The sequence below is a fragment of the Pseudorca crassidens genome, chromosome 8, assembly GCF_039906515.1.
Source record: "Pseudorca crassidens isolate mPseCra1 chromosome 8, mPseCra1.hap1, whole genome shotgun sequence".
Lineage (NCBI taxonomy): Eukaryota > Metazoa > Chordata > Mammalia > Artiodactyla > Delphinidae > Pseudorca > Pseudorca crassidens.
The window spans coordinates 20049502-20064298 of NC_090303.1; the positions used below are offsets into that span (position 1 = coordinate 20049502).

At 42.5% G+C, this 14797-nt stretch overlaps 1 protein-coding gene and 1 long non-coding RNA gene across 4 annotated transcripts in view; one reads left to right on the forward strand and one right to left on the reverse strand.

Annotated features, from left to right (window-relative positions):
- Positions 1-1368: 1368 nt before the first annotated feature.
- Positions 1369-14797, reverse strand: part of LHFPL3 (LHFPL tetraspan subfamily member 3) — a 528260-nt gene continuing 514831 nt past the window's right edge. For all 3 annotated transcript variants that reach the window (XM_067746026.1, XM_067746028.1, XM_067746027.1), the window contains one exon: positions 1369-3698. In XM_067746026.1, the coding sequence (XP_067602127.1) occupies positions 3670-3698 (29 nt within the window). In that variant the 3' untranslated portion in view covers positions 1369-3669. The remainder of the gene's footprint in view (positions 3699-14797) is intronic.
- On the forward strand, positions 9478-11451 carry LOC137228557 (uncharacterized). Its single transcript, XR_010945304.1, has 2 exons — positions 9478-9816; positions 10332-11451. It is a non-coding gene; the product is annotated as an uncharacterized lncRNA (long non-coding RNA).

A 14797-nucleotide genomic window follows, 5' to 3' on the forward strand; every position in this document is an offset into this window, starting at 1 on the left:
AATCTTTTAAAACTGTAAGATGGTTTCCATCTCTCTCCTATTAAGACCCTCAAATGGCTTTCTCTAACACTTAAAAAACGTACCATCCATTCTGGCCTACCAAACCGGAAGCTGGTTCCTGGCACAGCTCACATCCCCTCCCTGCCACCTTGCTGTTCCTCATGAGTAGTGACCTTATTCCTGCCTTAGAGCCATTAAACTAGTGGCTCCCCCTGGCTGGCTTGTTCTCATCATTCAGGTCTCACTTTAAATGCCACCTTTTCAGAGCAGTCTTCCTTGATTCACCTCCCAACTTCTGCATCTCATCATCATGTTTTAATTCCCTCTAGGGTACCTATTATCATTAACTGACATTTTCCCGTTTATTATCTCTTTTCCTACTAGAACATGAGACCTACAAGAGCAGGGACCTTGTTTGTCTGGTTTACCACTATCCTCCCAGGGTTCAGAACAGTTCCTGGCACACAGCAGCGACTCAGTGCCTATCTGGTGAATGACTAGAGCTGAGTATTGGCAACGTCATCTCTTTAGACAAGACCTAGGCTCTCCAGTGCTCCACAGTGCCCACTACTTCCCATTATCTCCCCACCCCAGCTTGCTTTGCTCTGGTAATTTACTTATCTCCATGGCTCCGGAAGGTATTGAGTTTTCAATCCTTACCCATAAATGTTACCCTAATTATCTTCGACATTTTGAGAGCAGAGGCTGTGTTTCACGTTTCTTTTCTTCTTCAACGTCTTGCCTATAGTAGGAGGGAAGGAATTAAAATTCTTTGAATATCTCCTACAAGTCAAGCACCAGCACAACACTATACCTTAATTTATAGCCTCACAACAACACTATGGGGCCCAGGCATTACTATTTGTGTTCATTTAATAGGTGAGGTTAGAGTTGTTTAGGGTCACACAGTAAATGAAGGATCCGGCATTGGGACCTACCCAGACAACACATACTCAATATGAACTACTGTGAAAGGGCTGCTCACGTCTGAGGAACAGGTGGCTGTTTTCAATATGCAAAAGTCGAGATGGAGCAATTAATTGGATGTTTCAGACTATTTCATGTCAGGTTTTACTTAACAGTCTGGCTATTCATTTATCACTTTCATTCCACTGAGTCTATAAAGCTTTAGCTTGAGGTGTATCTATACTCGGCGAGAAGAGGCTTTGAAGATGTTAATCGTGTTTTCCACGTGATGAGGGTCCTGCACATCCAATAAGTGTCTGCTGTTGACAAATATTATGGAATCTGACAGGAAGGAGATTTTTCCGAAGACAGTTATTTCAGTCAAATCATCACCTGTCACTGGATCACTGGACAAAGACAGATGCCGAGTGTACCAAATGTGTGCCACACCACTAAACAATCTTTTAAATAACAAAATCTTATTTTTATTTTTTACAGAAATTCAGATATTCCAACAAATTTCTTTATATCCTGGACCTTAAAAAAATTACACACAACTTTTGGACGCAATACAACAGAACAGAATGAGAAAGGGAGTCACTTTTTTTAAAAAAGATAAAAACATACTTCGTATACTTAACATTTAGTGATTTACATGTATTACCTATGTACAAATGGTACATTGTCAATGACCCATCTTCAGAGCACTATGGTATGCTAAATTACACTTAGGTTGTATGGAAAAAATTTCTTAAAAACATTTGCATGTGGGTAGGAAGCACTTTTTCATTTTCATAAACACCACTATTAGTGTTGTAGGACTCCCAGTGGAATCTGTAATTTACATTGATTAGAGAAAGCCAATACCTTCTATTTTCATTATAGATAAAATAGAGAGGTACCTCCCTTTAAATCAAAAATGAATTCTTGAAAAGTTGTGTGTAATTGAATTTAGTAAGCAGGGTGTTTTGAATGCAGTGGGAGAGCTAATATTTAAAGCAACAAATAACTCCCAGCACGGCTAATACTTTAGAGATAATAAGTATTCCCCTAATTTGGTTCTTTAGAAAATCCGTATCTTTGTGAATTGAGTTTCACATATTTGACTGTATCTGTAATATACTTTTTAGCCATTTGAAACATAATCTCATTTATGGTGAAAAGATGTAGTACCAGAAACATTTGGCAAAACTAGGAGTGTGGTCCTAATAGAGACAGGGTAAGAGAAAACAACCATGATCTGTATCTTGCTTGATTCTTCTTGTATTATCCTCTGTCTGCTCCTCCAGTGATATATGCTAATTGGATCTTAATTTCGAGTCTAAAAATGAAGGCATTCTACATGTTCATGTTTTCTGCTCAGGTATAGCACGTGGTTTGGCTTACGCTGACTACCCCACACATACATTTTAGCTTGTTTTCATTCTCAAGCAATTGGCTACTTCAATATTAAATATTTTTCTGTTGTTGCGTATTGGCAGGATATGTGGTGAGGGTGGTGGTGGGGAAGCCTGGGAGCAAAAGATTGCTGAAGACAACTGATCATTTGTCACTACTTCTAAATGCCAACCAACTAAAAAAAAATTGAGTTTTCTTGAAACCAATATTAGTAAACAAAAAGGCAACTTACTCCTATCAAGTTTCCTATCAAGTTTCTTCTGTATAAGTTTATATTCATTTATTTCTAAGGCTATTAAATTATTATTTATTTTTTTAGTACCACTCACTATCATTTAGAAATGGGTTTAATGGAATGGTGATTTTTAAAAATAAAAATGAGTGCCTGTCAGGGAAAGAACGGATATGGATTTCTGATGTTATGTATGGCAAAGAAATAGAAAAAAAAGAAGGTATTTTAGATGTTATTTATAAAGTATATTAAATTCCTATGCACATATTAGGGAGAAATAGAAAAAGTGTTTATTTGATAGCAGCCTATACATTATATGTGAGCATCCAAGGTGAAAATGAGCTTTCTATATTTTTCAGAGTTCCTTGATGCTGTTTCCTGAAAGATAGGGATATCTATGTTGCTCGGGAAACTATGATGTAAAGATGTACTTCCTGTAATATACAGCTTGATGGAGTAATAGTATATGTCAGAAACACTTTCTCAGTAATAACACGTACAGACAGATTAAACTGAACACAGAACTGGTAAAAAGTTTGAAGCGTTACATCTCTTAACCGAGTGGTTTTAACTAATTACACAGTGACATAAATGAACGGCAGACATGGGAACCAAAGGTCATGGCTCCTATGAAAACATTCACAGGCATTTTCCAAGATGCTTCCTCCATAACTGATGCTTGATCAGCTTCTTGGCTATTGAAATAGGAATAATTTAGGATGGACTGCCTTTTTTAAAATAATCTTTAAAGATTAAAGCTTTCTGTTTTCTGTTTGATTAAAAAAGGACAGTTTACAAACTTCGGTACATATATATTTTACATGTTAATTCTAGCACATTTATATTCCTTTTCCTTAAAATATTTCCTGAATGTGATTTCTCATGAATATTATCTGCTCTTATTCAATGATAGTTTCCAATGAGCTGGTGTTTAATCCGTGATCACATCTCCTTCCAGAAAATCACTCCCATCTCTGCCGATCTAGATTTAGAAGGTGCTTTGACAGTGGACGCTTCACTCTCGCCCATATCCATCTTGGTACTCTGATCTCTCCCAAGCGTCTTCCTTCTCGATGTTGATGTACAAAAGCTGTTATTCAATTTGTTTAGCTGTTATTTGATTTGTTTTGTGCTCATTCTAGAGAATACTGGCTTAGCAGAACTGCAGAAGGGGGTACGGGGTGGGGAAGAGAAAGACAAAAGAGAGAAAGAAGAAATGCATCATTTTCTGTCCTCAAGATTTTTGTGCATATTTGTCACGGAAAAACCACACCAACAAATGGTTCAAATGCACTTTAGATTTGTTATCAGAAAAGACTTGAAAAGTTTGAGGTTTCTGGTCCATTAAACAAACAGCACAGTCTTCCTGGTGAGGGGATCCCCTGATAACCCAGACATGCATATTCCCTATGTGTGGGTGAAGATTACAGGCTGCTTTGAAAGAGCAAGGAAGAATGCAAAACGATCCCAAGCATCACTGATTTTTCTGCCTGGCATAGAAAATGTCTCCTTGAGTATTTTCCTTTTCCTTCCAAGTTCTACTTTCTTATCCAGTCAACATTATAACAGCTACAAAAGGAATGATTTTAAAGATGAATCATCCATGATCCAATCACCTTGAGACACGAACGGTTTTCTTCCCATGTCTCTTTCTATTTCTTATCTAAAATGTGTACTTATTTGGTACAGTAGGAATCACAGTATAGATGACATTTTTAACATTATATTAAAAACATATTTCCTGCGTTCCCAGTCTGCATCATCAGCATCGGTTTCTCATGACTGCATAATATTCCATTCCATTCTCGTTCCTCTCCAGTCCACGCTCAATATTACATTCTCAATGATTTCACAAATGTCAGATATGTAGGTACGTTTCTGTTTCTTTTTTTATTATTATCAATAATGAATATCTTGGCATATAAAACTATTTGTTCTCTTAAATTCTTTCTTTAGGACAAATGCTCAGGGGATGGCTGCTTTTTCTTTTCTCCAACATATTAGGGACTGTGCCTATATTGATAGAGACCACAAACAGTATGATCGACTCCATTCTTTGTATGATTTTCATAGACTTTGGCACTGTTGACCAGGGCTTAAGGGCACGTTATATATCGTGAAGATGGGTCGGTGCACCTAGTTGGCCAGATTGGGGCTGAAAGAAAAAAAGCCTGTTGGGTTTTACATCACAGAGCACTTAGAAACACATATTATAATGAAACAATTGGCCCATTATTCAGTTTTAGTCCTCGTTTCACATCTCAAGATAAGATTATGCTTTTTGAATAAGTGCTAGGGAAACCTCTGAAAGATTCTGTCGTTGTTTCTAGAATTTAGCCCCTTGTTGTTTCCCAACATGCTTTAAAAAATTTTAATGCACTTCATGATTTTTAACGAACTTCTCTCAGTGAGAGAAGTTGCTTTAACGTACCCAGACTACACAGGGGATAATTGAAATATGATCATGTCATAATGATGATTAGTCTGTAATGATTCTTTGAGCTTGAATCATGCAGGCAGGGTGATTTCTTCAGATAAGCAACACAAGCAAGCCATCCATGGATTTTACATAGTGCTACAGGCACTTCTGAACTTGGTGTGGTCTCTGTTGCTGTGTCATGGAGGTGCTCTTGCTTGATGGTACCCAAAGTTGGGCTTGTGGGTCCATGATTCCACTACTCCAGTATAATTCACTCACTCCGCATAATTTTCTATTTAAAAATCCACAAAGCTGCATGCCTGGGTTTTCGAGTAAGATTTGTGAAAGGTGCTAGTGGGGGAGGGGAGGAGGAGTGGGGTTGTAAGTGTAGGAAGGAGAACAGGGAAATGGGCGATGAAAAGTGGCCGTGGGTGTGGAAGAGAAGGTAGTCCCAGGAAGTGTACTTCTCAGGACTATACGTGTGTGATGTAGGGCGAGAGGGAGGCGAGAGGGAGTCCCCATTGTCTTAGGTTTGCAAATGAATATACCCCTGATTTCACGATAGAAAAGCCTGACGTGGTGTGAACCATTTGTTAGCATCTCGGAAACGGAGACTCCCGCTTTCTCTTTCCGCAGCTCTAAGCTGCCTGATTTGGCTTTATAACATCCCACTGGGCTGGGAAGAGAGCAAACAGGGGTGGAAGGGCTTTAGATCAGGGCTTTAGTTCTGACACACAAGCCTGGGGAGAAGGGAGCTTCCTACAGGGTAGGTACCTCCCTGGGAAGATCCTGAGCCTTCTTGTAGGAAGGGAACCTCTGTGGCCAGTCTCACAGGGTTTCCGGTTTCCGGTCCACCATCTGGGCCCATGGCGGAGGGGCAGACCAGGACAAGTCATTCATCACCAACCCTTCCTGCATCTGCTTTGGTCTTGGGTCACGGGTAGCCTCCGTGTAGCCAAATGCCTCATTAGATCCCTCGCTGTAATCTCACCGTCGATTACTCAGCCCTTCCTTCTTAAAGTTCTCTTCTTTGTTGACCACTGTCCACATTGGGACTATACTCCCCACCCCCAGTACTAACCTTGGGTGGGGAGGTGAGGAGTGAATGGGAAAAGCGAGAGTGAAGCCTGCAAGCCAGGCCTGGACTAGGGAAGGCAAGTGGGGCTCCTCGGGTACGAGATTTAAGGAGGCGCTCACTCTCAGGGTCGTGCAAATGCAGGGCGAGGGCCTCCTTAAATTTTGCATGCCAGGCTCCTCATTTGCCTCACCCTAGTCCCAGTCCTGCTGTGAGCACAGGCTGCACTGTCAGGAGGCCTCCTGGGAAAGCTGGCTGGGCTGGGGTTACTCAGACACAGCTCCCTAGTGCCTGACGCCACCATGCAACAGGAACCCTGGGGCATGCGAGAATTCTGCAGCCTGTGCTAGGCTAAAAGAACAGCACCTGTGTTCCAGGGTTGATCAGAACACCAACACTCCTTATACAATACCAGGAGAACACTTTGCCAAAGGAGAGCAATTAGAATTCTACAGCAATCACTTAAATGGCCCGCACAAAGAATGTTCCACCGGAAAGCTTGGCAGGGGCTAGCCTTTCAAACAGACGTGTGAAGCCAGCAGGTGGAATAGGATAAAGGGCAGAGTTTCCCTCTCCAGATGTTACTGTCACTCCTTCTGCCTAATAATTCTGAGACAGCAGGGCCGTCTGCAGAATTTGGTGGTAGCATTAGCATGGTTACACTGTGATCTTCGCTTTGTAACACATTCTGCTTTTTTCAAAACTTTTGCTAACATTTCCCACGCACCATGGATGTTGCAAAGCTCAGGGGAGGCGATTTAAAAGCTGTCATCTTCTCCCAGGTTTGTACAGAGCAGGGCTGAATAAATAAGTCATTCAATGCTGCTGTGGATCTTTGTTCAGCCGGGTTTGTCCTTGTAACACGTCATGGGCTCCGAGTCGCCTATGTTCCATTTCCAAAGGGCTCTTTGCAAACCCTTTACGAAGCTGTCATTTGAATCGCTGTTCATGAGAGCAGCATTTATAACGGCCACATTGTCCAGGCTGTCTAAATGCTGTGGTGTCGTTGAATTTTCTATGTGTTTGCCGGCTTTGAAAGGTCTCCTGTGATCTGCTTCTGCGTATTGTTCCTATCCGACCTATTCAGTTAGGGCTTGGAGCTCCCACTGTCAGGATAGCTGAGGGGCAGGCACTGTCTAAGTGAGAAAAATGCTTCGTGGGGGTGGTCAGGCTTTTAGCAGAATAGCTTGCTGAATCTTTGTTGTGAAAATGAGTAAGGGCGGAATTCCAGGCCATTTTTTCTCATTGGCTATACAAGCTTAGTCATTTTCTCTCACTCTATTGTTTCAAACTGTGCCTACCTATGATAGTGCCTTCTGACACTCTTCATCTCTGGGAGGTTGAATACAGTCCCCTGGAAATAACATCTCACCATCTACACCCTCAGGTGCTGTAGACAGGATCTGCCCCACAGTGGGTGTGGCAGGGTAGAGCTGGCTGCAGATTCTCTGCCTTTCCTCTCCTTGAGAGATGGGGTCTATGTTCCCCTCCCCTTCAATCTGGGCTTTAAGAGTACAGGTGGTTTATTTTTTAACATGGTAAAAGAAAAACACATAAAATACAATTTACCATCTCAACCATGTTGAAGTGTACAGTCCAGTAGTGTTCAGTATATTCACACTGTTGTGAAACAGATCTCCAGGACTTCCCATCTTGCAAATCTGAAATCCCATACCCATTACACAACATCCCCCTTTCTCTTAGTAACATACCCCCATCCCTTAGTAACCACCATTCTGCTTTCTGTTTCTATGAATTTGATGCCTTTAGATAGCTCCTTTAAGTGGAATCATGCAGTATTTGTCTTTTGGCAACTGGTGTATTTTGTTTAGCATAATGTCCTCAAGGTTCACCCATGTTGTAGCCTGTGACAGGATTTCCTTCCTTTTTAAGGTGGAATAATATTCCATTATATGTATGTACCACATTGAGTTTATCCATTCATCTGTTGATGGACATTTGGGTCGCTTCCACCTCTTGGGTATTGTGCATAGTGCTGCTATGACATGGGTGTGCAAATACCTCCTCAGGACCCTGCTTTCAATTCTTCTGGATATATACCCAGAAGTGGGATTGCTGGATCATATGGAAGCTCTGTTTTTAATTTTTGGAGGAACCTACATACTGTTTTCTATTGCACCATTTTACTGTCCCACCTATGGTGCACAAAGGTTCCAATTTCTTCACATCTCTCTGACACTTGTTATTTTCTGCTTTTTTGAGACTAGCCATCCTAATGGGTGTGAGGTGATATCTCACTGTGGTTTTGATTTGCATTTCTCTGGTGATTAGTGATGTTGGGAACCTTTAGAGAACTGGCAGTTTCTGATTCCCCTGCTGGAGTGACCACATAGAGAGGCCTTGGTAGTATGTGGAGAGGGAGAATGGCCTGGCTGAGCCCGCCTTCCCAGCCATTCCTGCAAGGGCCCCACCTATGCATGAAGCCTTCTTGGACCCTCCATACTACTGATCTACCTGCCAAATGCCACCAAGTGACCCTAGCTGATGCTACATGGAGCAGAAGAACTGCTCAGCTAAATCCTTCCCGAATTCCTGATCCACACAATTGTGAGATATAATAAAACTGGGTGTTAGCAGCCATCCTAATGGGTGTGAGTTTTTTCAACAAAACTTTGACAAAGTTTTAAGCCACTAAATTTGGGGATAGTTTGTCATGCAGCAAGAGATAACTGGAACAGTGGGCAGATGCCCTTTCTCTGCCTGTGGTTTGGATTTGCCGCATTAAATATACTGTAAATGACATGAACAGCTGGACAGCCGGCACAATGCTCACAGGTCAGGAAGAGTGCGCCATCTTTGACTTGTGCGCTCCTTCCTGACACATAATTTCTAGAGGAGCAATACCTGAAACCCTGTCCTCCACCTACTGGTCTATCCATAGCCTCTCTTTGTGCAATCACTGGGTTGTGCCTCAGGTGGTCTAACTGTAGGGCATTAGGATCTGTGCTGAAAATAAATGCATGCTCACAACATACTTTTGGGCTGAACTAAGGCCTAACACTGATTTTGCTGCAGGTTAACGCCAGCACTATAGGTGATGAGAAGGTCTGAATCTGTTGTGATTGCACGCATCGACATATGCCCATTGCTCATCTTTACTTGCAGGCCACCCTCCCACTCATCAATCCCCATCAGCACACTCTCTGGCCCACGACTGCAGTGATGCAAGAAAACAGTGAGATAGGAAGCTACACACCAGTTACCAGCCCTTCGATATTCTCTAATGCCTTTTTACCCCAACCAGAAAGGTAACCCCAGTACTTCTTCTTGGGCTCTAAAATTCAGTTTGCATCCAAATTCTTAGTTGCTTGCAGCCTGGACTTTTCAATGGGCCTGGCTGTGACTGTACCTGCTAGGTGGCGTCTATAGTTTCAGGGCTGGTGCCAGAGGCAGAGGGATGGGGAGTGGGGAGAAAAGGAAAGGAGGACGAAGTATAATCTTTGGCTCTTTTCACATAGGACCAGTGACTACGTTTCCATTTTTAGAACAGAAAGCTAGATACAAAATAGAAGTAACTTACTCCTGAAGGCTTCCACCACCCTACCTGTCATAGTTCATTTTGGTTTCTTTCTATCATATTTCAGTTTATTTGCTTCATAGCACTATGCATGACCTGTAACCATCTCATGTATTTTCTTCTTTTCGCCTTTCTCCCCCATGAGAATGTGAGTTCCAGGCCGTCAGCACCTCCTTTGTCTTGCTGAACGAACGGAAGAATTGAGAAACAGAAGAGCATCTCCCTCTCCCCTGCCAATAATCTACTAGGTCAGTGCTTCTCAAACTTCAATATGTTTAAGAATTGCCCAGGTAGCTTATTAAATATGCAGATTTTGATTCAGCAAGTCGGGGTGAAGCCTGGGAACCTGCATTTCTAACAATCACCCAGGTGATGCTGCTGCTGGTCCCACACTCTAGGATGCAAGGCCCTAGAATGAACCCCCTGAGGAGAGACTGTGTCCTATTCATCTTTGTACTCTCAGCTCAATGATGTGCTTGGTATATAATAAGTGCTTAGAGGTTGTTTGTTGAATGAATGGCTGAAACCAACCAGTCACAGGAACCTATGAAAAACCCAGCAAAGCAAATCTTGAGAGACTGGTGGAGGTACTCAGTGTCCTGAAACCTCAATGTGGACTTTTGGGGGCTTTCAATTCCTTCCACCTCCATTAAAGGGCTGGGCAGAGGGAGCCGAGGAGGGGGAGGGGTTCTTCTATCCTGAACCTACAAATAGAGATTTTAGCACTTGGTTGTCACAATAATTTTTTTTTTTTTTTTCCCAGTACGCGGGCGTCTCACTGCTGTGGCCTCTCCCGTTGCGGAGCACAGGCTCTGGACGCGCAGGCTCAGCGGCCACGGCTCACGGCTCATGAGAGCTCATGGCTCTCAACCACTGTGCCACCAGGGAAGCCCCACAATAATTTTTTTAAAAATATAAATACATAGCGAGGTAGCTAAGAAATGAAAAATGTACAGCCTGAGACAGACCTAGTATATTTTCTTTTTCCTTTCTCCACCTAGCTTCTCCTATTTTTTAGCCTTTATATTCTCTGCCTTTCTTTCTCTTTTTCTTTCTGTCTGTCTCTTCCAACTTCATTTCCATCTGACACACTATTTTGAACACAGGAGAGTTGGAGGATAACTGCTCAAACTGTTTTTCTGACTCCTCATGCAAATCTTCTTTGCTGAGATGGGGCAGAAAATGGCCTGAGGTTCAGGTCCTGGTGACCTTGCCCTATTCCTGTGTGCAAGGGACAATTCACCCTTGACATCAGGCACAACAATATCTCATATGACTTTTCCTGGAAAATAAATAATTCATGAGGAGCAATTTCGATTGTTAATTCATGAACATCTCTTTTCTCTTCTTCCTCCCCTTGTCCCCATTAAGGAATACTGTAAAATCTATTAAAAACAAGAAAACAGGCACAATTACTTGGTAGGCTTCCCCTAGCATTTGAGAATAGAATGTGAGTGCTGACTTATCAATCCTAACAATATTCACTGTCCAGTTTTAACAGGAAGCCATTCCGTACTTTACACAGGTTGAAAGGCTTTTAATAATGAAGTCCAAAGACACGCCTGTCGGAGGGGGAGAGTGTAGTACCCTCATTCTTAGTGTATTTCACGAGAACTCATAGATTGGGTGTCAATCTTACTACATCATCCCTGCCTTAGTGACTTCTAAGCACTCTTCCGTGCATAGAAATTACAAATTTTTCATAGTTGTGTTGCCTTTGCATTTCATGAGTATCCTGAAAATATGTGTGTAATGGGTTATATCTGCTCGGCCCTACAAAAATGTGTAACTTCATTCTGTCTTTGCAGATTGACTGTGATGTGCACCACATTCTGGTTTAATGCTTATTCAACAATAAAACTCTTTTCCTTTTCTACTACTTTTATGGAGAGATTTTTCTGGGTTGGGGGACGATTTTGTTTATAATCATATTACCCAGACAATGTATATTGATATATCTCTATTTGTGCACCTAAATGCTTTCTTTAACACCTGTCCTCTTTTAGGACAGAATTTACAATAAGGAAGGAAATGTCTTTTGAAAATTTCTCCGAGAGTGCTAGAATCAGTTTTATTAAAAAGGGCTTTACTAACAATTACCTATTAAAGCCCAAATGTTGCTCCCCTTTCTTCTTTCTAACTACTCTACCAGCTTCTATGAAATGATGGTAAGGCACAACTCTTTAAAATCATCAACTCATCCTCTCCTTCAGGAAGTGGTGAGCCTTTTGTTTCTTAGGATGTGGACCTATGGTCTTGAGTAGTTTTAGCAGACAGAGTTCAAGGTCATGAGGCTTTCACATGCGCTTATTACCACAGATTTAACAGTCTTGATCCTAATTATCCATATGGGTGTTGGCTGTAATGAAATAAAACAGTCAAGTATGATGTATGCTTGCTCTCTAGACCAAAGGGAAGTAGACCACAGAGTCCATAAGGCAATTTATAATCAAGATGTAATTCACACACACACACGCGCATGCGCACACGCACACGCACGCGCGCACACACACACACACACACACACACACACACACACAGTAGCCCGTCAGAGGAGAAATCAAGAACTAATGCATTTGCAACAAGGATGGATGTGGAGGGCATTATGTTAAGTGAAATAAGTCAGACAGAGAAAGACAAATACTGTACGATATCACTTATATGTGGAATCTAAAAAATACAACAAACTAGTGAATATAACAAAACAGAAGCAGACTCACAGACACAGAGAACAAGCTAGTGACTGCCAGTGGCGGGGGGCTGGTGGTGCCATATAGGGGTGGAGGAGTGGGAGGTACCGTCTACTGGGTGTAAGACAGGCTCAAGGATGTGCTGTACAGCACAGGGACTATAGCCAATATTTTGTAATAACTGTAAACGGAAAGTAATCTTTAGAAGTTGTATGTATATATATAAAAAGAGACCTAATGCGTTTGGCAAATGTGTAATCCATTACTGATTGGCTGACATCAGTTAGCCACAAATGACACAGCGGTACAGGAGGGACAGAGAACAGCTGAACTGCAGAACATTAGAGCTTTTTAAAATGCAGAAAGGAGTGGACTATTCTTCAGCATAGAACTTTTTAGAGGTGACCCTTTGCTGTCAGATAAATCCATGTGCTCAGCACTGCCCAGGAGGCCTCCCGTGGCCTCACCACCACAGCCTCTCTTCATGGGTTCCCCACTTCAGACTGTGCCCTGGCCTCCTGAATGTGACCTGTGGGTCTCGGAAGGAACCCTCCAGGCCTTTGCCCCTTCTGCTGAAATGCTCTTCCTCCCGTTCTCTAAGTGCCGAATCCCTCTCACGTCTCACGTCTCATCTCAAGACACTAGTCCTATAGGATTAGGGCCCCACCCTTATGACCTCATTTAACCTTAATTACCTCCTGAAAGGCCATATCTCCAAATACAGTCATACTGGGGGTTAAGGCTTCCACGTATGAATTTGGGGGGATACAAGTCAGTCCATGACAATGCCTAAGGCTCCTTTCGAGAAACATCTGAGGTTTGTTGAGCATCTGCTGTGCACTGGGTGCTTGGGACACAGAGTACTATCAGAAGCAGCCCTTGCACTCACAGAGCTCACTGTCTAGCAGGACTAGGCAGGCTGGTTAATGCATGACTAGTGCAAGATGGGGACCAAAAGAGAGAAGAGATGGGTCAGAAAATGCCGGGAGAAAGAAGAGGAAGTGACACCAGGGGTGTGCATGCATGTAAAAAATGCCATGTGAGGATACAGAAAGAAGACGGCCATCTGCAAGCCAAGGGGAGAGGCTTCAGCAGAAATCAAACCTGCCCACATCTTGATCTTGGACTTCCACCCTCCAGAACTGTGAGAAAATATACTTTTGTTTAAGCCGCCTAGTCTGTGGTATTTTGTTATGGCAGTCCTAACAGACTAAGACAGGTGTCAACAAGGCTAACCTCCACTCCTCCCCACCCTTTTTTTTTTTTTTTTTTTTGCAGGTAAGCACTCTGAGACCTAGAGAAATGAAATTGCCCAAAGTCATCCAGCTAGTTAGCTGAAGACTTGAATTAGCCTTCTTTTGACCTAGAGTGATGTTCCTTCTCCACTAGTTTTTCATTTTTTTCCCCCAGTGAAACACTTTTTTCAAGTGAATCTTTTAGGAATTCCAGTTCTACACGTGAAACAGAACTCAATGCAGCTGCCCCGATCAAGGGCCCAGAACCCCACTCTGCCCAGTCTTCCCCTCTTCCCCTGTCCCTCCTCTACATCACACCTCTGCAGATCTCCAAGGATTCATGGAATCTAGTGTGAAAAGTACTGCTGTACCCCACGCCACCTCCTCCACATGATACCACACATCTCTCAGTTTGCCATGTTCTCTCTCACTGATGTAAGGCATTAGAAACCTGTTCTGAAGTAGGAAAGCCAACTGGGTCAGTAGAAGATAAGACAAGGCAGACAGAGGATGGACGACTAGGATTTCTGAGATGGAAAGGTCACTGCGGTTGATCTGGCTCCGTCCTGGGGAGATGGTAAAGACCTCAACAAGTACAGTAGAATCATTCAGAAACCAGGTGTGCCCCTACCCTGGTCTGGGACTCATTTTCTAAGCAAGCAAATACCCAAAACATACACATGGCTTCACTTCATTCCAAGGTGTACTGATGTTACAGTAAAGGCATTTTACTGATGACCGTGGGAGAAAATCCCATGGCCTTGGGGATCCCTGCCGCAGAAACCGGGCTTTGTGAATGCTATATGGCCAAGGGCAGTGCCTCCTCTGGACCTTCTTGGATCTCAGTCACCTGGGTATTTGTGAATATGCAGATTCCAGAATCCCAGGTAGACCTACTGAGGCAGTATCAAGCCCCCAGTGTGTACATTCAAATTTAAGATGGTTAGTACTTTGGCTTTGGAATCAGAGGAAAGTTTGAATCCCGGGTCGTCCACTTCCTAGATGTGGCCAAGTCATTTTACTTGCTAGAGCTTTGGCTTTCTTATCTGTAAAGTGGACGTAATACCTATTTTACAAGTTTGTTTTGAGAAATCAAGGTGAGCATTAAACCCTCATCCTCCCCGGGGGAGAGAGAGAGAAGAGAGGAAATAGAGTCAAATTGAGAAAAGCAGTTTCTAAGACTTCCCTGTGAAGTTTCTCCTATTTTGACAAATAATAAAATAAGAAATCCACATAGTTTCTTAGTGCTTATTTGGAATTAAGCACTTTAAAATAACCCTTGAGGGTTTTATAGGCATTAAGGA